The 27,805-nt window shown below is 54.2% G+C and overlaps 1 protein-coding gene across 1 annotated transcript; it reads right to left on the bottom strand.

Annotated features, from left to right (window-relative positions):
* LOC133362268 (TOX high mobility group box family member 4-like) lies at nucleotides 1-27,316 on the bottom strand. Its single transcript, XM_061581191.1, has 6 exons — nucleotides 27,234-27,316; nucleotides 26,737-26,964; nucleotides 25,322-25,402; nucleotides 21,637-22,026; nucleotides 9,939-10,114; nucleotides 1-170 (listed from the first exon to the last, which is right to left on the bottom strand). Exons 1-6 carry the CDS (start codon nucleotides 27,270-27,272, stop codon nucleotides 119-121), a joined length of 966 nt encoding a protein of 321 aa, XP_061437175.1. The 5' UTR covers nucleotides 27,273-27,316; the 3' UTR covers nucleotides 1-118.
* Between the last annotated feature and the right edge of the window lie 489 nt (nucleotides 27,317-27,805).

A 27,805-nucleotide genomic window follows, 5' to 3' on the forward strand; every position in this document is an offset into this window, starting at 1 on the left:
TATGGGTCTCTGTGTGAGGAGTCGATGGGTCTCTATGAGTGGTCTATGGGTCTCTGTGTGAGGAGTCGATGGGTCTCTATGAGTGGTCTATGGGTCTCTGTGTGAAGAGTCGATGGGATCACGGTGCGCCACGTTGGAGTCGGTCCGACAGCCACGAGAGGAACACCGTCCTGCGGACAGAGCACATCGCCATGGCGACACAAACACACACACACACAGATACACACACAGACACACACACAGACAACAACAACAACAACCGCCATTCGCCACTAAGTGGCGGTGACGTCACCACGATGCTTGTGCCAGGCCAAGTGCACCTTGAGGCCACGTGAAGTGTCGAAAGCCCGCTGGCAGGAGGTCACGGGGCAGACCCAGGTGCCACTGGTCGACTGACCGAGATGACCGAGATGACTGGCTGATGCACCACCTGTGCCCCCTACTGTGCCAACTTGCTGTGCTTTAGCCACCCGGCGCTCCGCTCGTTGTTGTGAGCGTCGCTCCTCCGCCCTCCGTTGTTGTTGGAGGGCGACTGCCTCCAACTGCCCAGTAGCGTCCTTCACGAGCCTCCTCCACTGAGGCCGATCTTGACACCGCTGGTACCAGTCATCGGCAAGTCCACTCAGCTCCACGTCCTCCTGTACCACATCACTCCATCTCTTCTCCAGCCCGTGCCGCGCCCGTCTAGCCCCCTCGATCCGGCCGAACAAAAGCTGTTTAGGCATGCGGTGGCTGGGCATGCGGGCTACATGACCCAGCCAACGCAGCCTTGCCTGCCGGAGGAGCTCACTGATGGGACTTTGCCCAGATCTTTCAAGGATTTGTGAGCTCCTCACACAATCCAGCCTGGTTAAACCCAGGATGGATCGTAGGCAGGCCAGCCTAAATGTTTCCAACCGGCGAAGATGCTCCACCAGGGGGGTCCACGTCTCGCAAGCGTAGAGAAGGGAGGGAATGACCGTGGCCGAGAAGACCTGAAGCTTCGTGCGGAGCGACAGACCAGGTAGCTTCCACACAGCGTTACGCAACCGATGAAAAGATATTGCCGCTCGACTGATTCGGAGTGAGACCTCTGCTGATAGACTGGAGCCGGTCATAAGCACACTGCCCAGGTATGGGAAACTCTCCACTCTCTCCACAACTGCCCCATCACCAATTGGGAGTTGTGGGGGTGGAGTGTCCGATGGTACAAAATACCCAGGCAGGTGCTTGGTTTTGGTGGGGCTGATGGTAAGGCCCCACCTCTTAGTGGCACGCTCCAGTCTCAGCAGCAGCGCCTCCAACTCCTCTTCTGAATGAGCAGCTATTACCAAATCATCGGCATACATAACGTGGTTGACCAATAGGGAGCCATCCCTTGATCGCACCCGGGCGTCGATCAGCCTCCCATTATATCTGTACCAAACGGAAATTCCCCCGGTACAGCTATTGAAGGCTTCACGAACTACGCGGTCAAAATAGATGTTAAATAATGTGGGAGCCAGAGGACATCCCTGTCGCACCCCAAGGTGTACAGGGAAAGGCTCCGACTCCCGGCCACGTAGTTTTACCCGGGCCCGCTCACCATCATGAAGGTCCTTAATGATCGTGAGCAGAGGGTCAGGGACTCCGAAAGCACGAAGAACAACCCAGAGTCCAGTCCTACTGATGGTATCATAGGCCTTGACCAGGTCAATAAAGCAGAGATGTAGGTCTTTTTGGAATTCCCTACACCTCTGCTGTAGCAGACGGACAGAAAATATGGCATCTGTGCAGGACCGCCCTTTCCTGAAACCGCATTGGGGCTCCGCAAGCCCCTCCTCAGCGTGCCTAGCAAGGCGATGTTGAATAATCCTTGCCAGGACCTTACCCGGCACACTGAGGAGTGAGATGCCCCTGTAGTTGTTACAGTCTGTGCGGTCCCCCTTCTTAAAGAGGGGGACCACCAGGGCATCCTTCCAGTCCTGCGGAACCCGTCCAGTGGTCCAGACTGTTGTTATGATGTCATATAGGGCAGTCTGTGCACAAACGCCACCCTCCCTCAGCATTTCGCTTGGGAGATCATCTCTGCCCGGTGCCTTCCCTGGTCTCAGACTCCGGATCGCCCTCAGTACTTCCTCAACAGCTGGAACCTCAGCCATCCACTCACAGGGGGTGACCTCTTCCAATATTTGAGGCACCGCAGCCTCAGCAGGGTTATCCCCACTTTGTGCCATGATGTTTTCCTGGCTGAGAGAATTTCCCTCCCCCAGGACCTCACAGAAATGCTCAGCAAATCTGCAAACCTGTTCCTGGGGGTCGGAGATTGGATCACCGTTTTTTCCTCTAATGATGGTAATAGGTGTGGCGCTGCAGGTTACTTTTTTGATGGAGTTAAATAGTGATTTGTGATCACGGGCCACTGAGGCAGACTCCATCTCCTCAGCAACCCGCAACAACCACCCATCCTTACAACGCCTTACGGCTCTCCGAACTTCCGAGCGAAGGCTGCGGTAAACCTCCTCATTCTCTGACGTGGGATGCTGTAGGCGATGAGAGTGGGCCTGTCGCTTTTTCTCAATTAACCTGAACACCTCCTCTGTCAGCCAGGGTTTCTGGGGAGGTCTGGACCGCGTACCCAAAGCAGCCATTGCAGCTGCATGAGTCACAGTCCTAAACCTCGCCCATTTACCCTCGACATCAGGTGGAGTGGGGGACGATGCCAACCCCAGCTGCAAGCGATGATGAAATTCTCGCTTGCAACTTTCATCAGCTAACTGAGACCAGGCCACTTTTGGTTGGAATGGGATCCTGGGTGTACACCCACCACCGGAGTGGAAGAAAGGCAGGCGCATCTTACAGATGACTAGTCGATGGTCAGAGGACAGATCAGCTCCACGGTAGGTCCTGGTGTCAAGGACATGGGTTCGCATCCGCTGGTCCGTCACTATGTAGTCCAGCAGATGTTCTTGCTTGGACCCGGCATGTATCCATGATGTTGTGTGGATGCGCCGATGCCGGAAGAGCGTGTTGGTAATTACAAGCCCATGGGCTGCACAAAAATCTAGCAGCCTCCTACCGTTATTATTGAGCTGATCTGGCCCATGCCTTCCAATCACTCCAGACCAGGTGTCAGCATCATGACCAACTCGGGCATTGAAGTCACCCAACAAGATGACTCTGTCCCGAGTGGCCACTTTAGCCAGCACCTGTGACAGGAGGTCATAGAAAGCGTCTGACTCATCGGCTTTGCTTGCATCCCTCCACGGATGTTCGTCTTCGGTGGGGGCATAAGTAACCACGACCACCACTCCTCGCCTCTGGTTGATGGGAAGGCGAGCCCAAAGTATCCTGGGGCTTACAGCTTCCCACACCTCACCGCCACGCTCCCACGCCCCCTTCATTCTTTTGTTCAGAAGAAGAGCCACACCCTGTTGTTTGGCAGTCTCCTGCCCCGAGTAGAGGACTGTCCACCCCTCATGGTGGCAGGAGCCAGAACCGGTCCACCGGACCTCCTGAATGCCACAGAGATCCAGGCGGTACCGGTCCAGCTCCCGACAGAGGAGTGGCAGCCTCTCCTCCGCAGTGAGCGTTCGAACATTCCACGTGGCCATCCGCAATGGTTTTTTGTTGTTTCTGGAGGAGCCCCGAGGGTGAAAATTCAATCTCCTGGCTCCGCCAAATGGGGTTTGGCCAGGAGACGTCATAAAAGCCTGACCCCCCGGGGCCTCCGGCACAAGCTTATTTGTTACAGGTTTATGTTTAATTCGTGGTTTAGTGGTAATGAATTGAAGGTGGAGGGGTTACCAGCCCCTCACACCCGTCCAGAGCCCCCGTTTAGCCACTGTGGTGGTCACAGACGCCATGAGGGGAGAGGCCAATGGGCATTGGCCCTCCCCCCACAGCAATGTCCACGACAGTGTTGCCCGTCCGGCACCGCGAGGAGGTAGGAGGTTGTTTTGCCGGACACACAGACACACACACAGAGACACACACACACACAGACACACACACAGACACACACACAGACACACACACACAGATACACACACAGACACACACACAGACACACACACAGACACACACACAGACACACAACAACAACAACAACAACCGCCATTCGCGACTAAGTGGCGGTGACGTCACCACGACGCTTGTGCCAGGCCATGTGCACCTTGAGGCCACGTGAAGTGTCGAACGCCCGCTGGCAGGAGGTCACAGGGCAGACGCACCCGGCGCTCCGCTCGTTGTTGTGAGCGTCGCTCCTCCGCCCTCCGTTGTTGTTGGAGGGCGACTGCCTCCAACTGCCCAGTAACGTCCTTCACGAGCCTCCTCCACTGAGCCCGTTCTTGACACGGCTGGTACCAGTCATCGGCAAGTCCACTCAGCTCCACGTCCTCCTGTACCACATCACTCCATCTCTTCTCCAGCCCGTGCCGCGCCCGTCTAGCCCCCTCGATCCGGCCGAACAAAAGCTGTTTAGGCATGCGGTGGCTGGGCATGCGGGCTACATGACCCAGCCAACGCAGCCTTGCCTGCCGGAGGAGCTCACTGATGGGACTTTGCCCAGATCTTTCAAGGATTTGTGAGCTCCTCACACAATCCAGCCTGGTTAAACCCAGGATGGATCGTAGGCAGGCCAGCCTAAATGTTTCCAACCGGCGAAGATGCTCCACCAGGGGGGTCCACGTCTCGCAAGCGTAGAGAAGGGAGGGAATGACCGTGGCCGAGAAGACCTGAAGCTTCGTGCGGAGCGACAGACCAGGTAGCTTCCACACAGCGTTACGCAACCGATGAAAAGATATTGCCGCTCGACTGATTCGGAGTGAGACCTCTGCTGATAGACTGGAGCCGGTCATAAGCACACTGCCCAGGTATGGGAAACTCTCCACTCTCTCCACAACTGCCCCATCACCAATTGGGAGTTGTGGGGGTGGAGTGTCCGATGGTACAAAATACCCAGGCAGGTGCTTGGTTTTGGTGGGGCTGATGGTAAGGCCCCACCTCTTAGTGGCACGCTCCAGTCTCAGCAGCAGCGCCTCCAACTCCTCTTCTGAATGAGCAGCTATTACCAAATCATCGGCATACATAACGTGGTTGACCAATAGGGAGCCATCCCTTGATCGCACCCGGGCGTCGATCAGCCTCCCATTATATCTGTACCAAACGGAAATTCCCCCGGTACAGCTATTGAAGGCTTCACGAACTACGCGGTCAAAATAGATGTTAAATAATGTGGGAGCCAGAGGACATCCCTGTCGCACCCCAAGGTGTACAGGGAAAGGCTCCGACTCCCGGCCACGTAGTTTTACCCGGGCCCGCTCACCATCATGAAGGTCCTTAATGATCGTGAGCAGAGGGTCAGGGACTCCGAAAGCACGAAGAACAACCCAGAGTCCAGTCCTACTGATGGTATCATAGGCCTTGACCAGGTCAATAAAGCAGAGATGTAGGTCTTTTTGGAATTCCCTACACCTCTGCTGTAGCAGACGGACAGAAAATATGGCATCTGTGCAGGACCGCCCTTTCCTGAAACCGCATTGGGGCTCCGCAAGCCCCTCCTCAGCGTGCCTAGCAAGGCGATGTTGAATAATCCTTGCCAGGACCTTACCCGGCACACTGAGGAGTGAGATGCCCCTGTAGTTGTTACAGTCTGTGCGGTCCCCCTTCTTAAAGAGGGGGACCACCAGGGCATCCTTCCAGTCCTGCGGAACCCGTCCAGTGGTCCAGACTGTTGTTATGATGTCATATAGGGCAGTCTGTGCACAAACGCCACCCTCCCTCAGCATTTCGCTTGGGAGATCATCTCTGCCCGGTGCCTTCCCTGGTCTCAGACTCCGGATCGCCCTCAGTACTTCCTCAACAGCTGGAACCTCAGCCATCCACTCACAGGGGGTGACCTCTTCCAATATTTGAGGCACCGCAGCCTCAGCAGGGTTATCCCCACTTTGTGCCATGATGTTTTCCTGGCTGAGAGAATTTCCCTCCCCCAGGACCTCACAGAAATGCTCAGCAAATCTGCAAACCTGTTCCTGGGGGTCGGAGATTGGATCACCGTTTTTTCCTCTAATGATGGTAATAGGTGTGGCGCTGCAGGTTACTTTTTTGATGGAGTTAAATAGTGATTTGTGATCACGGGCCACTGAGGCAGACTCCATCTCCTCAGCAACCCGCGACCACCACCCATCCTTACAACGCCTTACGGCTCTCCGAACTTCCGAGCGAAGGCTGCGGTAAACCTCCTCATTCTCTGACGTGGGATGCTGTAGGCGATGAGAGTGGGCCTGTCGCTTTTTCTCAATTAACCTGAACACCTCCTCTGTCAGCCAGGGTTTCTGGGGAGGTCTGGACCGCGTACCCAAAGCAGCCATTGCAGCTGCATGAGTCACAGTCCTAAACCTCGCCCATTTACCCTCGACATCAGGTGGAGTGGGGGACGATGCCAACCCCAGCTGCAAGCGATGATGAAATTCTCGCTTGCAACTTTCATCAGCTAACTGAGACCAGGCCACTTTTGGTTGGAATGGGATCCTGGGTGTACACCCACCACCGGAGTGGAAGAAAGGCAGGCGCATCTTACAGATGACTAGTCGATGGTCAGAGGACAGATCAGCTCCACGGTAGGTCCTGGTGTCAAGGACATGGGTTCGCATCCGCTGGTCCGTCACTATGTAGTCCAGCAGATGTTCTTGCTTGGACCCGGCATGTATCCATGATGTTGTGTGGATGCGCCGATGCCGGAAGAGCGTGTTGGTAATTACAAGCCCATGGGCTGCACAAAAATCTAGCAGCCTCCTACCGTTATTATTGAGCTGATCTGGCCCATGCCTTCCAATCACTCCAGACCAGGTGTCAGCATCATGACCAACTCGGGCATTGAAGTCACCCAACAAGATGACTCTGTCCCGAGTGGCCACTTTAGCCAGCACCTGTGACAGGAGGTCATAGAAAGCGTCTGACTCATCGGCTTTGCTTGCATCCCTCCACGGATGTTCGTCTTCGGTGGGGGCATAAGTAACCACGACCACCACTCCTCGCCTCTGGTTGATGGGAAGGCGAGCCCAAAGTATCCTGGGGCTTACAGCTTCCCACACCTCACCGCCACGCTCCCACGCCCCCTTCATTCTTTTGTTCAGAAGAAGAGCCACACCCTGTTGTTTGGCAGTCTCCTGCCCCGAGTAGAGGACTGTCCACCCCTCATGGTGGCAGGAGCCAGAACCGGTCCACCGGACCTCCTGAATGCCACAGAGATCCAGGCGGTACCGGTCCAGCTCCCGACAGAGGAGTGGCAGCCTCTCCTCCGCAGTGAGCGTTCGAACATTCCACGTGGCCATCCGCAATGGTTTTTTGTTGTTTCTGGAGGAGCCCCGAGGGTGAAAATTCAATCTCCTGGCTCCGCCAAATGGGGTTTGGCCAGGAGACGTCATAAAAGCCTGACCCCCCGGGGCCTCCGGCACAAGCTTATTTGTTACAGGTTTATGTTTAATTCGTGGTTTAGTGGTAATGAATTGAAGGTGGAGGGGTTACCAGCCCCTCACACCCGTCCAGAGCCCCCGTTTAGCCACTGTGGTGGTCACAGACGCCATGAGGGGAGAGGCCAATGGGCATTGGCCCTCCCCCCACAGCAATGTCCACGACAGTGTTGCCCGTCCGGCACCGCGAGGAGGTAGGAGGTTGTTTTGCCGGACACACAGACACACACACAGAGACACACACACACACACAGACACACACACAGACACACACACAGACACACACACACAGATACACACACAGACACACACACAGACACACACACAGACACACACACAGACACACAACAACAACAACAACAACCGCCATTCGCGACTAAGTGGCGGTGACGTCACCACGACGCTTGTGCCAGGCCATGTGCACCTTGAGGCCACGTGAAGTGTCGAACGCCCGCTGGCAGGAGGTCACAGGGCAGACGCACCCGGCGCTCCGCTCGTTGTTGTGAGCGTCGCTCCTCCGCCCTCCGTTGTTGTTGGAGGGCGACTGCCTCCAACTGCCCAGTAACGTCCTTCACGAGCCTCCTCCACTGAGCCCGTTCTTGACACGGCTGGTACCAGTCATCGGCAAGTCCACTCACCTCCACGTCCTCCTGTACCACATCACTCCATCTCTTCTCTAGCCCGTGCCGCGCCCGTTTAGCCCCCTCGATCCGACCGAACAAAAGCTGTTTAAGCATGCGGTAGCTGGGCATGCGGGCTACATGACCCAGCCAATGCAGCCTTGCCTGCCGGAGGAGCTCACCGATGGGACTTTTCCCAGATCTTTCAAGGATTTGTGAGCTCCTCACACAATCCAGCCTGGTTAAACCCAGGATGGATCGTAGGCAGGCCAGCCTAAATGTTTCCAACCGGTGAAGATGCTCCACTAGGGGGGTCCACGTTTCGCAAGCGTAGAGAAGGGAGGGAATGAACGTGGCCGAGAAGACCTGAAGCTTCGTGCGGAGCGACAGACCAGGTAGCTTCCACACAGCGTTACGCAACCGATGAAAAGATATTGCCGCTCGACTGATTCGGAGTGAGACCTCTGCCCAGGTATGGGAAACTCTCCACTCTCTCCACAACTTCCCCATCACCGACTGGGAGTTGTGGGGGTGGACTGCCCGATGGTACAAACTACCCAGGCAGGTGCTTAGTTTTGGTGGGGCTGATGGTAAGGCCCCACCTCTTAGTGGCACGCTCCAGTCTCAGCAGCAGCGTCTCCAACTCCTCTTCTGAATGAGCAGCTATTACCAAATCATCGGCATACATAACGTGGTTGACCAATAGGGAGCCATCCCTTGATCGCACCCGGGCGTTGATCAGCCTCCCATTATATCTGTACCAAATGAAAATTCCCCCGGTACAACTGTAGTGACATAGAACGGTCACTACTGTGTCGGCACGTACGAGGGCTGGGGGCCCCAAGGGGGTGCCTGGGGGGTCACGTGGTGGAGGGATCCGGACCTTCCCAGAGGTGGGGGAAGGGAGGCGTGGCCTGGACGGAGCCGGCCACGCCAAAGCAGATATAAGCGTGGTGTGAACGCAGAGCGAGGCTGTTGTACTGTACTCCAAAGTGAAGACATCATCGGTCGTCAAGTCCCGAGTCGTCGTCCTGGACCAGGCAGGCCGTTGCCTGCCTGGTCCAGTCTGTGTCGCGTTCCAGAGTGTTAGTGAGTTGAGGAAGGTGGTCACCACCTCATGTACAGTGTTATATTACTTACCGTTTAATAAATAGTGTTGCCTCCAAGCTGCGTGTGTGTGCACCTAATTCGAACCCACTACACAGCTATTGAAGGCTTCACGAACTACGCGGTCAAAATAGATGTTAAATAATGTGGGAGCCAGAGGACATCCCTGTCGCACCCCAAGGTATACAGGGAAAGGCTCCGACTCCCGGCCACGTAGTTTTACCCGGGCCCGCTCACCATCATGAAGGTCCTTAATGATCGTGAGCAGAGGGTCAGGGACTCCGAAAGCACGAAGAACAACCCAGAGTCCAGGCCTATTGATGGTATCATAGGCCTTGACCAGGTCAATACACACACACACACAGACACACAGACACACACACACAGACACACACACACAGACACACACACACAGACACACACAAACAGACACACACAGACACACACACAGACACACACAGACACACACAGACACACACACAGACACACACACACAGACACACACACACAGACACACACACACAGACACACACACACAGACACACACACAGACACACACACAGACACACACACACAGACACACACACACACAGACACACACACAGACACACACACACAGACACACACACACACACACAGACACACACAGACACACACACACAGACACACACACAAACACACACACACACGGACACACACACACAGACACACACACAGACACACACACACACAGACACACAGACACACACACACAGACACACAGACACACACGTACACACACCTGCAGTGCTGTACCACACACTCACTGCTGCAATACTCCAGATCCCAGTCGCTGTTCTCCACAGGCAAGTTCCGGCATCCGGATCGGGAGCACAGAGCCAGAGTCAGCCCGGCTCCTGCAGTCCGATCCGCGGGATCCGCACCGGGTCTTACTCCTCTTCTTCCTCTCCTACAAGACTGGAGGAACAACATAGAGACCCACAGACTACTCACACAGAGACCCACAGACTACTCACACAGAGACCCACAGACTACTCACACAGAGACCCACAGACTACTCACACAGAGACCCACAGACTACTCACACAGAGACCCACAGACTACTCACACAGAGACCCACAGACTACTCACACAGAGACCCACAGACTACTCACACAGAGACCCACAGACTACTCACACAGAGACGCACAGACTACTCACACAGAGACCCACAGACTACTCACACAGAGACCCATAGACTACTCACACAGAGACCCATAGACTCACCACACAGAGACCCACAGGCTCACCACACAGAGACCCACAGACTCACAACACAGAGACACACAGACTCATCACACAGAGACCCATAGGCTACTCATACAGATACCCACAGACTACTCACACAGAGACCCATAGACTACTCACACAGAGACCCATAGACTACTCACACAGAGACCCACAGACTACTCACACAGAGACACACAGACTACTCACACAGACCCATAGACTACTCACACAGAGACCCACAGACTACTCACACAGAGACGCACAGACTACTCACACAGAGACCCACAGACTACTCACACAGAGACCCATAGACTACTCACACAGAGACCCACAGACTACTCACACAGAGACGCACAGACTACTCACACAGAGACCCACAGACTACTCACACAGAGACCCATAGACTACTCACACAGAGACCCACAGACTACTCACACAGAGACCCACAGACTACTCACACAGAGACGCACAGACTACTCACACAGACCCATAGACTACTCACACAGAGACCCACAGACTACTCACACAGAGACCCACAGACTACTCACACAGTAGAGACCCACATACTACTCACACAGAGACCCACAGACTACTCACACAGAGACCCACAGACTACTCACACAGAGACCCACAGACTACTCACACAGAGACCCATAGACTCACCACACAGAGACCCACAGGCTCACCACACAGAGACCCACAGACTCACAACACAGAGACCCACAGACTCACCACACAGAGACACACAGACTCATCACACAGAGACCCATAGGCTACTCATACAGAGACCCACAGACTACTCACACAGAGACCCATAGACTACTCACACAGAGACCCATAGACTACTCACACAGAGACCCATAGACTACTCACACAGAGACCCACAGACTACTCACACAGAGACCCATAGACTACTCACACAGAGACCCACAGACTACTCACACAGAGACCCACAGACTACTCACACAGAGACCCACAGACTACTCACACAGAGACCCACAGACTACTCACACAGAGACCCACAGACTACTCACACAGAGACCCACAGACTACTCACACAGAGACCCACAGACTACTCACACAGAGACCCATAGACTACTCACACAGAGACGCACAGACTACTCACACAGAGACCCACAGACTACTCACACAGAGACCCACAGACTACTCACATAGAGACCCATAGACTCACCACACAGAGACCCACAGGCTCACCACACAGAGACCCACAGACTCACAACACAGAGACACACAGACTCATCACACAGAGACCCATAGGCTACTCATACAGATACCCACAGACTACTCACACAGAGACCCATAGACTACTCACACAGAGACCCATAGACTACTCACACAGAGACCCACAGACTACTCACACAGAGACACACAGACTACTCACACAGACCCATAGACTACTCACACAGAGACCCACAGACTACTCACACAGAGACGCACAGACTACTCACACAGAGACCCACAGACTACTCACACAGAGACCCATAGACTACTCACACAGAGACCCACAGACTACTCACACAGAGACGCACAGACTACTCACACAGAGACCCACAGACTACTCACACAGAGACCCATAGACTACTCACACAGAGACCCACAGACTACTCACACAGAGACCCACAGACTACTCACACAGAGACGCACAGACTACTCACACAGACCCATAGACTACTCACACAGAGACCCACAGACTACTCACACAGAGACCCACAGACTACTCACACAGTAGAGACCCACATACTACTCACACAGAGACCCACAGACTACTCACACAGAGACGCACAGACTACTCACACAGAGACCCACAGACTACTCACACAGAGACCCATAGACTACTCACACAGAGACCCATAGACTCACCACACAGAGACCCACAGGCTCACCACACAGAGACCCACAGACTCACAACACAGAGACACACAGACTCATCACACAGAGACCCATAGGCTACTCATACAGATACCCACAGACTACTCACACAGAGACCCATAGACTACTCACACAGAGACCCATAGACTACTCACACAGAGACCCACAGACTACTCACACAGAGACACACAGACTACTCACACAGACCCATAGACTACTCACACAGAGACCCACAGACTACTCACACAGAGACGCACAGACTACTCACACAGAGACCCACAGACTACTCACACAGAGACCCATAGACTACTCACACAGAGACCCACAGACTACTCACACAGAGACGCACAGACTACTCACACAGAGACCCACAGACTACTCACACAGAGACCCATAGACTACTCACACAGAGACCCACAGACTACTCACACAGAGACCCACAGACTACTCACACAGAGACGCACAGACTACTCACACAGACCCATAGACTACTCACACAGAGACCCACAGACTACTCACACAGAGACCCACAGACTACTCACACAGTAGAGACCCACATACTACTCACACAGAGACCCACAGACTACTCACACAGAGACCCACAGACTACTCACACAGAGACCCACAGACTACTCACACAGAGACCCATAGACTCACCACACAGAGACCCACAGGCTCACCACACAGAGACCCACAGACTCACAACACAGAGACCCACAGACTCACCACACAGAGACACACAGACTCATCACACAGAGACCCATAGGCTACTCATACAGAGACCCACAGACTACTCACACAGAGACCCATAGACTACTCACACAGAGACCCATAGACTACTCACACAGAGACCCATAGACTACTCACACAGAGACCCACAGACTACTCACACAGAGACCCATAGACTACTCACACAAAGACCCACAGACTACTCACACAGAGACCCATAGACTACTCACACAGAGACCCACAGACTACTCACACAGAGACTCATAGACTACTCACACAGAGACCCACAGACTACTCACACAGTAGAGACCCATAGACTACTCACACAGAGACCCACAGACTACTCACACAGAGACCCATAGACTACTCACACAGAGACCCACAGACTACTCACACAGAGACCCATAGACTCACCACACAGAGACCCACAGACTCACCACACAGAGACCCACAGACTCACCACACAGAGACCCACAGACTCACCACACAGAGACACACAGACTCATCACACAGAGACCCATAGACTACTCATACAGAGACCCACAGACTACTCACACAGAGACCCATAGACTACTCACACAGAGACCCATAGACTACTCACACAGAGACCCATAGACTACTCACACAGAGACCCACAGACTACTCACACAGAGACCCATAGACTACTCACACAGAGACCCATAGACTACTCACACAGAAACCCATAGACTACTCATAGAGACTCATAGACTACTCACACAGAGACCCATAGACTACTCACACAGAGACCCACAGACTACTCACACAGAGACCCACAGACTACTCACACAGAGACCCACAGACTACTCACACAGAGACCCACAGACTACTCACACAGAGACCCACAGACTACTCACACAGAGACCCACAGACTACTCACACAGAGACCCACAGACTACTCACACAGAGACCCATAGACTACTCACACAGAGACGCACAGACTACTCACACAGAGACCCACAGACTACTCACACAGAGACCCACAGACTACTCACATAGAGACCCATAGACTCACCACACAGAGACCCACAGGCTCACCACACAGAGACCCACAGACTCACAACACAGAGACACACAGACTCATCACACAGAGACCCATAGGCTACTCATACAGATACCCACAGACTACTCACACAGAGACCCATAGACTACTCACACAGAGACCCATAGACTACTCACACAGAGACCCACAGACTACTCACACAGAGACACACAGACTACTCACACAGACCCATAGACTACTCACACAGAGACCCACAGACTACTCACACAGAGACGCACAGACTACTCACACAGAGACCCACAGACTACTCACACAGAGACCCATAGACTACTCACACAGAGACCCACAGACTACTCACACAGAGACGCACAGACTACTCACACAGAGACCCACAGACTACTCACACAGAGACCCATAGACTACTCACACAGAGACCCACAGACTACTCACACAGAGACCCACAGACTACTCACACAGAGACGCACAGACTACTCACACAGACCCATAGACTACTCACACAGAGACCCACAGACTACTCACACAGAGACCCACAGACTACTCACACAGTAGAGACCCACATACTACTCACACAGAGACCCACAGACTACTCACACAGAGACGCACAGACTACTCACACAGAGACCCACAGACTACTCACACAGAGACCCATAGACTACTCACACAGAGACCCATAGACTCACCACACAGAGACCCACAGGCTCACCACACAGAGACCCACAGACTCACAACACAGAGACACACAGACTCATCACACAGAGACCCATAGGCTACTCATACAGATACCCACAGACTACTCACACAGAGACCCATAGACTACTCACACAGAGACCCATAGACTACTCACACAGAGACCCACAGACTACTCACACAGAGACACACAGACTACTCACACAGACCCATAGACTACTCACACAGAGACCCACAGACTACTCACACAGAGACGCACAGACTACTCACACAGAGACCCACAGACTACTCACACAGAGACCCATAGACTACTCACACAGAGACCCACAGACTACTCACACAGAGACGCACAGACTACTCACACAGAGACCCACAGACTACTCACACAGAGACCCATAGACTACTCACACAGAGACCCACAGACTACTCACACAGAGACCCACAGACTACTCACACAGAGACGCACAGACTACTCACACAGACCCATAGACTACTCACACAGAGACCCACAGACTACTCACACAGTAGAGACCCACATACTACTCACACAGAGACCCACAGACTACTCACACAGAGACCCACAGACTACTCACACAGAGACCCACAGACTACTCACACAGAGACCCATAGACTCACCACACAGAGACCCACAGGCTCACCACACAGAGACCCACAGACTCACAACACAGAGACCCACACACTCACCACACAGAGACACACAGACTCATCACACAGAGACCCATAGGCTACTCATACAGAGACCCACAGACTACTCACACAGAGACCCATAGACTACTCACACAGAGACCCATAGACTACTCACACAGAGACCCATAGACTACTCACACAGAGACCCACAGACTACTCACACAGAGACCCATAGACTACTCACACAAAGACCCACAGACTACTCACACAGAGACCCATAGACTACTCACACAGAGACCCACAGACTACTCACACAGAGACTCATAGACTACTCGCACAGAGACCCACAGACTACTCACACAGTAGAGACCCATAGACTACTCACACAGAGACCCACAGACTACTCACACAGAGACCCATAGACTACTCACACAGAGACCCACAGACTACTCACACAGAGACCCATAGACTCACCACACAGAGACCCACAGACTCACCACACAGAGACCCACAGACTCACCACACAGAGACCCACAGACTCACCACACAGAGACACACAGACTCATCACACAGAGACCCATAGACTACTCATACAGAGACCCACAGACTACTCACACAGAGACCCATAGACTACTCACACAGAGACCCATAGACTACTCACACAGAGACCCATAGACTACTCACACAGAGACCCACAGACTACTCACACAGAGACCCATAGACTACTCACACAGAGACCCATAGACTACTCACACAGAAACCCATAGACTACTCATAGAGACTCATAGACTACTCACACAGAGACCCATAGACTACTCACACAGAGACCCACAGACTACTCACACAGAGGACCCACAGACTACTCACACAGAGACCCACAGACTACTCACACAGAGACCCACAGACTACTCACACAGAGACCCACAGACTACTCACAACAGAGACCCACAGACTACTCACACAGAGACCCATAGACTACTCACACAGAGACCCATAGACTACTCACACAGAGACCCATAGACTACTCACACAGAGACCCCAGACTAATCCACAGAGACCATAGACTACTCACACAGAGACCCATAGACTACTCACACAGAGACCCATAGACTACTCACACAGAGACCCATAGACTACTCACACAGAGACCCATAGACTACTCACACAGAGACCCATAGACTACTCACACAGAGACCCATAGACTACTCACACAGAGACCCATAGACTACTCACACAGAGACCCATAGACTACTCACACAGAGACCCACAGACTACTCACACAGAGACCCACAGACTACTCACACAGAGACCCACAGACTACTCACACAGAGACCCATAGACTACTCACACAGAGACCCATAGACTACTCACACAGAGACCCATAGACTACTCACACAGAGACCCATAGACTACTCACACAGAGACCCACAGACTACTCACACAGAGACCCATAGACTACTCACACAGAGACCCATAGACTACTCACACAGAGACCCATAGACTACTCACACAGAGACCCATAGACTACTCACACAGAGACCAATAGACTACTCACACAGAGACCCACAGACTACTCACACAGAGACCCATAGACTACTCACACAGAGACCCATAGACTACTCACACAGAGACCCATAGACTACTCAGAGACTCAGACTACTCACACAGAGACCCACAGACTACTCACACAGAGACCCACAGACTACTCACACAGAGACCCACAGACTACTCACACAGTAGAGACCCACAGACTACTCACACAGTAGAGAACCACAGACTACTCCCACAGTAGAGACCCACAGACTACTCACACACAGAGACCCACAGACTACTCACACACAGAGACCCACAGACTACTCACACAGTAGAGACCCACAGACTACTCACACAGTAGAGACCCACAGACTACTCACACAGTAGAGACCCACAGACTACTCACACAGTAGAGACCCACAGACTACTCACACAGTAGAGACCCACAGACTACTCACACAGTAGAGACCCACAGACTACTCACACAGTAGAGACCCACATACTACTCACACAGTAGAGACCCACAGACTACTCACACAGTAGAGACCCACAGACTACTCACACAGTAGAGACCCACAGACTACTCACACAGTAGAGACCCACAGACTACTCACACAGTAGAGACCCACAGACTACTCACACAGTAAGACCCACAGACTACTACACACAGTAGAGACCCACAGACTACTCACACAAGTAGAGACCACAGACTACCACACAGTAAGCCCACATACTACTCACACAGTAGAGACCCACAGACTACTCACACAGTAGAGACCCACATACTACTCACACAGTAGAGACCCACAACTACCACACAGTAGAGACCCACAGACTACTCACTCACTCAGAGACCCACAGACTACTCACTCACTCAGAGACCCACAGACTACTCACTCACTCAGAGACCCACAGACTACTCACTCACTCAGAGACCCACAGACTACTCACTCACTCAGAGACCCACAGACTACTCACACAGAGACCCACAGACTACTCACACAGTAGAGACCACAGACTACTCACACAGTAGAGACCCACAGACTACTCACACAGTAGAGACCCACAGACTACTCACACAGTAGAGACCCACAGACTACTCCACACAGTAGAGACCCCACAGACTACTCACACAGTAGAGACCCACAGACTACTCACACAGTAGAGACCCACAGACTACTCACACAGTAGAGCCCACAGACTACACACAGAGACCCACAGACTACTCACACAGTAGAGACCCACAGACTACTCACACAGTAGAGACCCACAGACTACTCACACAGTAGAGACCCACAGACTACTCACACAGTAGAGACCCACATACTACTCACACAGTAGAGACCCACAGACTACTCACACAGTAGAGACCCACAGACTACTCACACAGTAGAGACCCACAGACTACTCACACAGTAGAGACCCACAGACTACTCACACAGTAGAGACCCACAGACTACTCACACAGTAGAGACCACAGACTACTCACACAGTAGAGACCCACAGACTACTCACACAGTAGAGACCCAAGACTACTCACACAGTAGAGACCCACAGACTACACACACAGTAGAGACCCACAGACTACTCACACAGTAGAGACCCACAGACTCACACAGTAGAGACCCACAGACTACACACAGTAGAGACCCACAGACTACTCACACAGTAGAGACCCACAGGAGCTACTCACACAGTAGAGACCCACAGACTACTACACACAGGCGAGGACCCACAGACTATCACACAGTAGAGAACCCATACTACTCACACAGTAGAGACCCACAGATACTCCTCCACACAGTAGAGACCCATCAGACCTACTCACACAGTAGAGGACCCACAGACTACATCACACAGTAGAGACCCACAGACTACTCACACAGTAGAGACCCATAGACATACTCACACAGTAGAGACCCATACAGACTACTCCACACGTAGAGACCCACAGACTACTCACACAGTAGAGACCCAAAAGACTACTCACCAGTAGAGACCCACAGACTACTTACACCACAGTAGAGACCACACGACTCACCAGTAGAGACCCCCAGACCTTTACTCACACAGTAGAACCCACCAGGACTACTCACACAGTAGAGACCCACAGACTACTCACAACAGTAGAGACCCACAGACTACTCACACCAGTAGAGACCCACAGACCTACTCACACAGTAGAGACCCACAGACTACTCACCACAGTAGAGACCCACAGACTACTCACACAGTAGAGACCCACAGACTACTCACACAGTAGAGGACCCACAGACTACTCACACAGTAGAGACCCACAGACTACTCCCACAGTAGAGACCCACAGACTACTCACACAGTAGAGACCCACGACTACTCACACAGTAGAGACCCACAGACTACTCACACAGTAGAGACCTCACAGATACTCACACAGTAGAGACCCACAGACTACTCACACAGTAGGACCCACAGAACTACTCACACAGTAGAGACCCACATACTACTCACACAGTAGAGACCCACAGACTCTCACACAGTAGAGACCCACAGACTACTCACACAGTAGAGACCCACAGCTACTCACACAGTAGAGACCCCACATACCTACTCACACAGTAGAGACCCACAGACTACTCACACAGTAGAGACCCCCAGCTACTCACACAGTAGAGACCCACATGACTACTCACACAGTAGGACCCACGACTACTCACACAGTAGAGACCCACAGCTACTCACCCAGTAAGACCACAGGACTACTCACACAGTATGAGACCCACAGACTACTCACACAGTAGAGACCCAACAGACTACTCACACAGTAGAGACCCACAGGCTACTCACACAGTAGAGACCCACAGACTACTCACACAGTAGAGACCCACAGACTACTCACACAGTAGAGACCCACAGACTACTCACACAGTAGAGACCCACAGACTGACAAATTGAGTGAGTGAGTTTGTGAGCGATTGCTTGACAAGCCAAGGGCGGTGGTGGTTGTGGTTGGTGGTTGTGATTAGTGCTAGTGGTTGGTGGTTGTGATTAGTGGTTGTGGTTGGTGGTTGTGGTTGGTGGTTGTGATTAGTGCTTGTGGTTGGTGGTTGTGATTAGTGCTAGTGGTTGGTGGTTGTGATTAGTGGTTGTGGTTGGTGGTTGTGATTAGTGGTTGTGGTTGGTGGTTGTGATTAGTGCTAGTGGTTGGTGGTTGTGGTTGGTGGTTGTGGTTGGTGGTTGTGGTTGGTGGTTGTGGTTGGTGGTTGTGGTTGGTGGTTGTGATTAGTGCTAGTGGTTGGTGGTTGTGGTTGGTGGTTGTGGTTGGTGGTTGTGGTTGGTGGTTGTGATTAGTGCTAGTGGTTGGTGGTTGTGGTTGGTGGTTGTGGTTGGTGGTTGTGGTTGGTGGTTGTGGTTGGTGGTTGTGGTTGGTGGTTGTGATTAGTGCTAGTGGTTGGTGGTTGTGGTTGGTGGTTGTGGTTGGTGGTTGTGGTTGGTGGTTGTGGTTGGTGGTTGTGATTAGTGCTAGTGGTTGGTGGTTGTGGTTGGTGGTTGTGGTTGGTGGTTGTGGTTGGTGGTTGTGGTTGGTGGTTGTGGTTGGTGGTTGTGGTTGGTGGTTGTGGTTGGTGGTTGTGGTTGGTGGTTGTGATTAGTGCTTGTGGTTGGTGGTTGGTGGTTGTGGTTGGTGGTTGTGGTTGGTGGTTGTGATTAGTGCTTGTGGTTGGTGGTTGTGATTAGTGGTTGTGGTTGGTGGTTGTGGTTGGTGGTTGTGATTAGTGCTTGTGGTTGGTGGTTGTGATTAGTGCTAGTGGTTGGTGGTTGTGATTAGTGGTTGTGGTTGGTGGTTGTGATTAGTGGTTGTGGTTGGTGGTTGTGATTAGTGCTAGTGGTTGGTGGTTGTGGTTGGTGGTTGTGGTTGGTGGTTGTGGTTGGTGGTTGTGGTTGGTGGTTGTGGTTGGTGGTTGTGATTAGTGCTAGTGGTTGGTGGTTGTGGTTGGTGGTTGTGGTTGGTGGTTGTGGTTGGTGGTTGTGATTAGTGCTAGTGGTTGGTGGTTGTGGTTGGTGGTTGTGGTTGGTGGTTGTGGTTGGTGGTTGTGGTTGGTGGTTGTGGTTGGTGGTTGTGATTAGTGCTAGTGGTGGTGGTTGTGGTTGGTGGTTGTGGTTGGTGGTTGTGGTTGGTGGTTGTGGTTGGTGGTTGTGGTTGGTGGTTGTGATTAGTGCTAGTGGTTGGTGGTTGTGGTTGGTGGTTGTGGTTGGTGGTTGTGGTTGGTGGTTGTGGTTGGTGGTTGTGGTTGGTGGTTGTGATTAGTGCTTGTGGTTGGTGGTTGGTGGTTGTGGTTGGTGGTTGTGGTTGGTGGTTGTGATTAGTGCTTGTGGTTGGTGGTTGTGATTAGTGGTTGTGGTTGGTGGTTGTGGTTGGTGGTTGTGGTTGGTGGTTGTGGTTGGTGGTTGTGATTAGTGCTAGTGGTTGGTGGTTGTGGTTGGTGGTTGTGGTTGGTGGTTGTGGTTGGTGGTTGTGGTTGGTGGTTGTGATTAGTGGTTGTGGTTGGTGGTTGTGGTTGGTGGTTGTGGTTGGTGGTTGTGGTTGGTGGTTGTGGTTGGTGGTTGTGATTAGTGGTTGTGGTTGGTGGTTGTGGTTGGTGGTTGTGGTTGGTGGTTGTGGTTGGTGGTTGTGATTAGTGCTTGTGGTTGGTGGTTGTGGTACCTGGCGGCTGCCGACGGCTGAGGTGGTGCTTGTGGTGGCGAAGACGTGAGAGGAGGATGTGGTGGTGGTGGTTGTTGTTTTTGCCGACAGGAATCGTGTCAAGATGACGTCAGAGGAGGTGGAGGAGGAGGAGGTGGTGGAGGAGCAGGAGGTGGAGGAGGTGGAGGAGGTGGAGGAGGTGGAGGAGCAGGAGGAGGAGGAGGTGGTGGAGGAGCAGGAGGAGGAGGAGGTGGAGGAGGTGGTGATGGTGGTGGCGGTAGACAGGAGGAGAACCCCCGTCCCGCCCGGCGTTCCGTAGAACGGGACAAGCCGCGGCGTTCCTGAGTGCGGCAAGCGTGCGGCCGGTGGTGGTGGCGGTGGCGTCACCGTGGCAGCAGTAGCAGCACGGTCCTGGGGGAGCGGCCGGGATGACGTCACACCCCAGTCTCCACTCTGAGACCCTGAGACTCTGAGACCTTGAGACCCTGAGCCCCTGAGACCCGGTCTCTACTCTAGACCCTGAGACCCTGAGACCATGAGACGCTGAGACCCTGAGACCCTGAGACCCTGAGACCCGGTCTCCACTCTAGACCCTGAGACCCTGAGACCCGGTCCCCACTCTAGACCCTGAGACCCTGAGACCCTGAGACCCGGTCTCCACTCTAGACCCTGAGACCCTGAGACCCGGTCCCCACTCTAGACCCTGAGACTCTGAGACCCTGAGACCCTGAGACCCTGAGACTCGGTCCCCACTCTAGACCTTGAGACCCTGAGACCCTGAGACCCGGTCCCCACTTTAGACCCTGAGACCCTGAGACCCTGAGACCCTGAGACCCGGTCCCCACTCTAGACCCTGAGACCCTGAGACCCGGTCCCCACTCTAGACCCTGAGACCCTGAGACCCTGAGACCCGGTCCCCACTCTAGACCCTGAGACCCTGAGACCCTGAGACCCGGTCTCCACTCTAGACCCTGAGACCCTGAGACCCTGAGACCCGGTCCCCACTCTAGACCCTGAGACTCTGAGACCCTGAGACCCTGAGACCCTGAGACTCGGTCCCCACTCTAGACCTTGAGACCCTGAGACCCTGAGACCCGGTCCCCACTCTAGACCCTAAGACCCTGAGACCCTGAGACCCTGAGACCCTGAGACCCGGTCCCCACTCTAGACCCTGAGACCCTGAGACCCGGTCCCCACTCTAGACCCTGAGACCCTGAGACCCTGAGACCCGGTCTCCACTCTAGACCCTGAGACCCTGAGACCCTGAGACCCGGTCCCCACTCTAGACCCTGAGACCCTGAGACCCTGAGACCCTGAGACCCGGTCCCCACTCTAGACCCTGAGACCCTGAGACCCTGAGACCCGGTCCCCACTCTAGACCCTGAGACCCTGAGACCCTGAGACCCGGTCTCTACTCTAGACCCTGAGACCCTGAGACCCTGAGACCCTGAGACTCTGAGACCCTGAGACGCGGTCCCCATTCTAGACCCTGAGACCCTGAGACCCTGAGACCTGGTCTCCACTCTAGACACTGAGACTCTGAGACCCTGAGACCCGGTCTCCACTCTAGACCCTGAGACCCTGAGACCCTGAGACTCTGAGACCCTGAGACCCTGAGACCCGGTCTCTACTCTAGACGCTGAGACCCTGAGACCCGGTCTCTACTCTAGACCCTGAGACCCTGAGACCCTGAGACTCTGAGACCCGGTCTCTACTCTAGACGCTGAGACCCTGAGACCCGGTCTCTACTCTAGACCCTGAGACCCTGAGACTCTGAGACCCTGAGACCCGGTCTCTACTCTAGACCCTGAGACTCTGAGACCCTGAGACCCGGTCTCTACTCTAGACTCTGACCCTGAGACCCGGTCTCTACTCTAGACCCTGAGACCCTGAGACCCTCAGACCCGGTCCCCACTCTAGACCCTGAGACCCTGAGACCCGGTCCCCACTCTAGACCCTGAGACCCTGAGACCCTGAGACCCGGTCTCTACTCTAGACCCTGAGACCCTGAGACCCTGAGACCCTGAAACCCGGTCCCCACTCTAGACCCTGAGACCCTGAGACCCGGTCCCCACTCTAGACCCTGAGACCCTGAGACCCGGTCTCTACTCTAGACCCTGAGACCCTGAGACCCTGAGACCCTGAGACTCTGAGACCCTGAGACGCGGTCCCCATTCTAGACCCTGAGACCCTGAGACCTGGTCTCCACTCTAGACCCTGAGACCCTGAAACCCTGAGACCCTGAGACCCGGTCTCTACTCTAGACACTGAGACTCTGAGACCCTGAGACCCGGTCTCTACTCTAGACCCTGAGACCCTGAGACCCTGAGACCCTGAGACTCTGAGACCCTGAGACGCGGTCCCCATTCTAGACCCTGAGACCCTGAGACCCTGAGACCTGGTCTCCACTCTAGACACTGAGACTCTGAGACCCTGAGACCCGGTCTCCACTCTAGACCCTGAGACCCTGAGACCCTGAGACTCTGAGACCCTGAGACCCTGAGACCCGGTCTCTACTCTAGACGCTGAGACCCTGAGACCCGGTCTCTACTCTAGACCCTGAGACCCTGAGACCCTGAGACTCTGAGACCCTGAGACCCGGTCTCTACTCTAGACCCTGAGACTCTGAGACCCTGAGACCCGGTCTCTACTCTAGACTCTGACCCTGAGACCCGGTCCCCACTCTAGACCCTGAGACCCTGAGACCCGGTCCCCACTCTAGACCCTGAGACCCTGAGACCCTGAGACCCGGTCTCTACTCTAGACCCTGAGACCCTGAGACCCTGAGACCCTGAGACCCTGAGACCCGGTCCCCACTCTAGACCCTGAGACCCTGAGACCCGGTCTCTACTCTAGACCCTGAGACCCTGAGACCCTGAGACCCTGAGACTCTGAGACCCTGAGACGCGGTCCCCATTCTAGACCCTGAGACCTGGTCTCCACTCTAGACCCTGAGACCCTGAAACCCTGAGACCCTGAGACCCGGTCTCTACTCTAGACACTGAGACTCTGAGACCCTGAGACCCGGTCTCTACTCTAGACACTGAGACCCTGAGACCCGGTCTCCACTCTAGACGCTGAGACCCTGAGACCCGGTCTCTACTCTAGACCCTGAGACCCGGTCTCTACTCTAGACCCTGAGACCCGGTCTCTACTCTAGACCCTGAGACCCGGTCTCTACTCTAGACCCTGAGACCCGGTCTCTACTCTAGACCCTGAGACCCGGTCTCTACTCTAGACCCTGAGACCCGGTCTCTACTCTAGACGCTGAGACCCTGAGACCCGGTCTCTACTCTAGACCCTGAGACCCGGTCTCTACTCTAGACCCTGAGACCCGGTCTCTACTCTAGACCCTGAGACCCGGTCTCTACTCTAGACGCTGAGACCCTGAGACCCGGTCTCTACTCTAGACCCTGAGACCCGGTCTCTACTCTAGACCCTGAGACCCGGTCTCTACTCTAGACCCTGAGACCCGGTCTCTACTCTAGACCCTGAGACCCGGTCTCTACTCTAGACGCTGAGACCCTGAGACCCGGTCTCTACTCTAGACCCTGAGACCCGGTCTCTACTCTAGACCCTGAGACCCGGTCTCTACTCTAGACCCTGAGACCCTGAGACCCGGTCTCTACTCTAGACCCTGGGGGTGAGACTCCGTACGAACGAACCGACGACGCTTCTGCTGCTGCTCGTGCTTCCGACTCCTCACCTTGGCGGCTAACTTGGCCTTGTAGGCCACCGACGCCTTCAGATATTCCTTCTTGGCATCGTCAGCCTTCTTCTTGTAAACCTGCGAGACGCAAAACAAAACGGAAAGCGAACCAGGTCAGTCGAGACTGGGTCTCAGGGTCTCAGGGTCTAGAGTAGAGACCGGGTCTCAGGGTCTCTGTGTCTAGAGTAGAGACCGGGTCTCAGGGTCTAGAGTAGAGACCGGGTCTCAGGGTCTCAGGGTCTCGGCGTCTAGAGTGGAGACCGGGTCTCAGGGTCTCAGGGTCTCAGGGTCTCGGCGTCTAGAGTGGAGACCGGGTCTCAGGGTCTCAGGGTCTCAGGGTCTCAGGGTCTAGAGTAGAGACCGGGTCTCAGGGTCTCAGGGTCTCGGCGTCTAGAGTGGAGACCGGGTCTCAGGGTCTCAGGGTCTCAGGGTCTCAGGGTCTAGAGTAGAGACCGGGTCTCAGGGTCTCAGGGTCTCGGCGTCTAGAGTGGAGACCGGGTCTCAGGGTCTCAGGGTCTCAGGGTCTCGGCGTCTAGAGTAGAGACCGGGTCTCAGGGTCTCAGGGTCTAAGGGTCTCAGGGTCTAGAGTAGAGACCGGGTCTCAGGGTCTCAGCGTCTAGTATAGAGATCGGGTCTCAGGGTCTCAGGGTCTCAGCGTCTAGTATAGAGATCGGGTCTCAGGGTTACTGTCTCTGTGTAAGTTCGTCTGCTTGTGAAACCAAATACACCGACACCACTCGGAGGATCATCATCGTCACCACCTCCACCATTTCCACATCCACCACCACCACCACCACGTCCACCACCACCACGTCGACAACCACCACCATCACCACGTCCACCACCACCACCACCACCACATCCACCACCACCACCACCACCCCCACCACCCCCACGTCCACCACCACCACCCCCACCACCCCCACCACCCCCACCACCCCCACCACCACCACCACCACCCCCACCACCACCACATCCACCACCACCACCACCACCCCCACCACCACCCCCACCACCACCACCACCACCACCCCCACCACCACCACCACCCCCACCACCACCCCCACCACCCCCACCACCACCACCACCCCCACCACCACCCCCACCACCCCCACCACCACCACCACCACCACATCCACCACCACCACCACCACCACCACCCCCACCACCACCACATCCACCACCACCACCACCCCCACCACCACCACCACCACATCCACCACCACCACCACCCCCACCACCACCCCCACCACCACCACCACCCCCACGTCCACCACCACCACCCCCACCACCCCCACCACCACCACCACCACCCCCACCACCACCACATCCACCACCACCACCACCCCCACCACCACCCCCACCACCACCACCACCACCACCCCCACCACCACCACCACCACGAGGAGCACCTGCTTGTGCTGGTGGGCGAGGCTGCCCCACGTGTTGGCGGCGATGCGCGAGGCCTCCCCGAAGGAGACGTCAGGGTGCTGGCCCCTGACGGCCGCCAGAGTGTCGTGGAAGAAGAGCGCGTAGGCCGAGTGGGGCCGCACCGGGGTCACCGGGGTCGTGGGGGTCACCGGGGTCGCGGGGGTCACCGGGGTCGCGGAGGTCGCCGGGGTCACCGTCAGTATGTACTGCTGTAATCATAGCAGGTACCACCACAGTCAGTATGCACCGCTGTTAGATTGTTAAGAGTAGTTTTAAGACCCGGGCAACGCCGGGTACTTCCCGCTAGTAACCCTATAAGGGTTCAAATAACCCTATAAGGGTCCTAAAAGCCCAGATAAACGTTACAATAACCCCTATAAAGGTCCTAATAACCCCTATAAGGGTCCTAATACATCAGTAGAACCAAGGTGTTGTGAGTTTTTGTTGTAATATATATAACGGCCGACCCGCGACTCACCCCGTCTCGCAGTAGCCACACGGGCAACGCCAAGTACATTGGAGTCACTTCCAGAGTTATAGCAGTCGCAGCAGCAGCAGCAGTAGTCGTAGAAGTAGTCGTAGTAGTAGCAGCAGTAGCAGCAGCAGCAGTAGTCGTAGAAGTAGTCGTAGTAGTAGCAGCAGTACTAGCAGCAGCAGTAGTAGTAGCATCAGTCGCAGCAGCAGCAGTAGTAGTATCAGTAGACGTAGCAGCAGCGATTGTATCAGCGGTAGTATTAGTAGTATTAGTAGTAGTATCAGCGGTAGTATTAATAGTATTAGTAGTAGTATCAGCGGTAGTATTAGTAGTATCAGCGGTAGTATTAGTAGTATTAGTAGTAGTATCAGCGGTAGTATTGCCACCACTGGCACCACTGCAGTTGTAACTGCTCATTATTGTAGGTAGTAGTAGTGGTAGTTAGTTAGTGGTAAGTTGTAGTTAGTTAGTGGTAGTTAGTGGTAGTTAGTGGTAGTTAGTTAGTGGTAGTTAGTAGTAGTTAGTAGATACCTAGTAGAAAGTTGTAGTTAATAGTAGTTAGCTAGTTAGGTAGC

The sequence above is a fragment of the Lethenteron reissneri genome, unplaced genomic scaffold, assembly GCF_015708825.2.
Source record: "Lethenteron reissneri isolate LAM-NWPU_2019-01 unplaced genomic scaffold, ASM1570882v1 scaffold_1419, whole genome shotgun sequence".
Classification (NCBI taxonomy): Eukaryota; Metazoa; Chordata; class Hyperoartia; order Petromyzontiformes; family Petromyzontidae; genus Lethenteron; species Lethenteron reissneri.

Bases quoted from the DNA above. Each gene is read 5' to 3' on its own strand.
- LOC133362268 (XM_061581191.1), bottom strand. From the start codon at position 27,272: ATGTACTTGGCGTTGCCCGTGTGGCTACTGCGAGACGGG. The intron at 25,403-26,736 runs GTGCTCCTCGTG...TGCGTCTCGCAG, and splicing joins TCGCCCACCAGCACAAGCAG to GTTTACAAGAAGAAGGCTGA. The intron at 10,115-21,636 runs GTACCACAACCA...TTGTTCCTCCAG, and splicing joins CAGCCGTCGGCAGCCGCCAG to TCTTGTAGGAGAGGAAGAAG.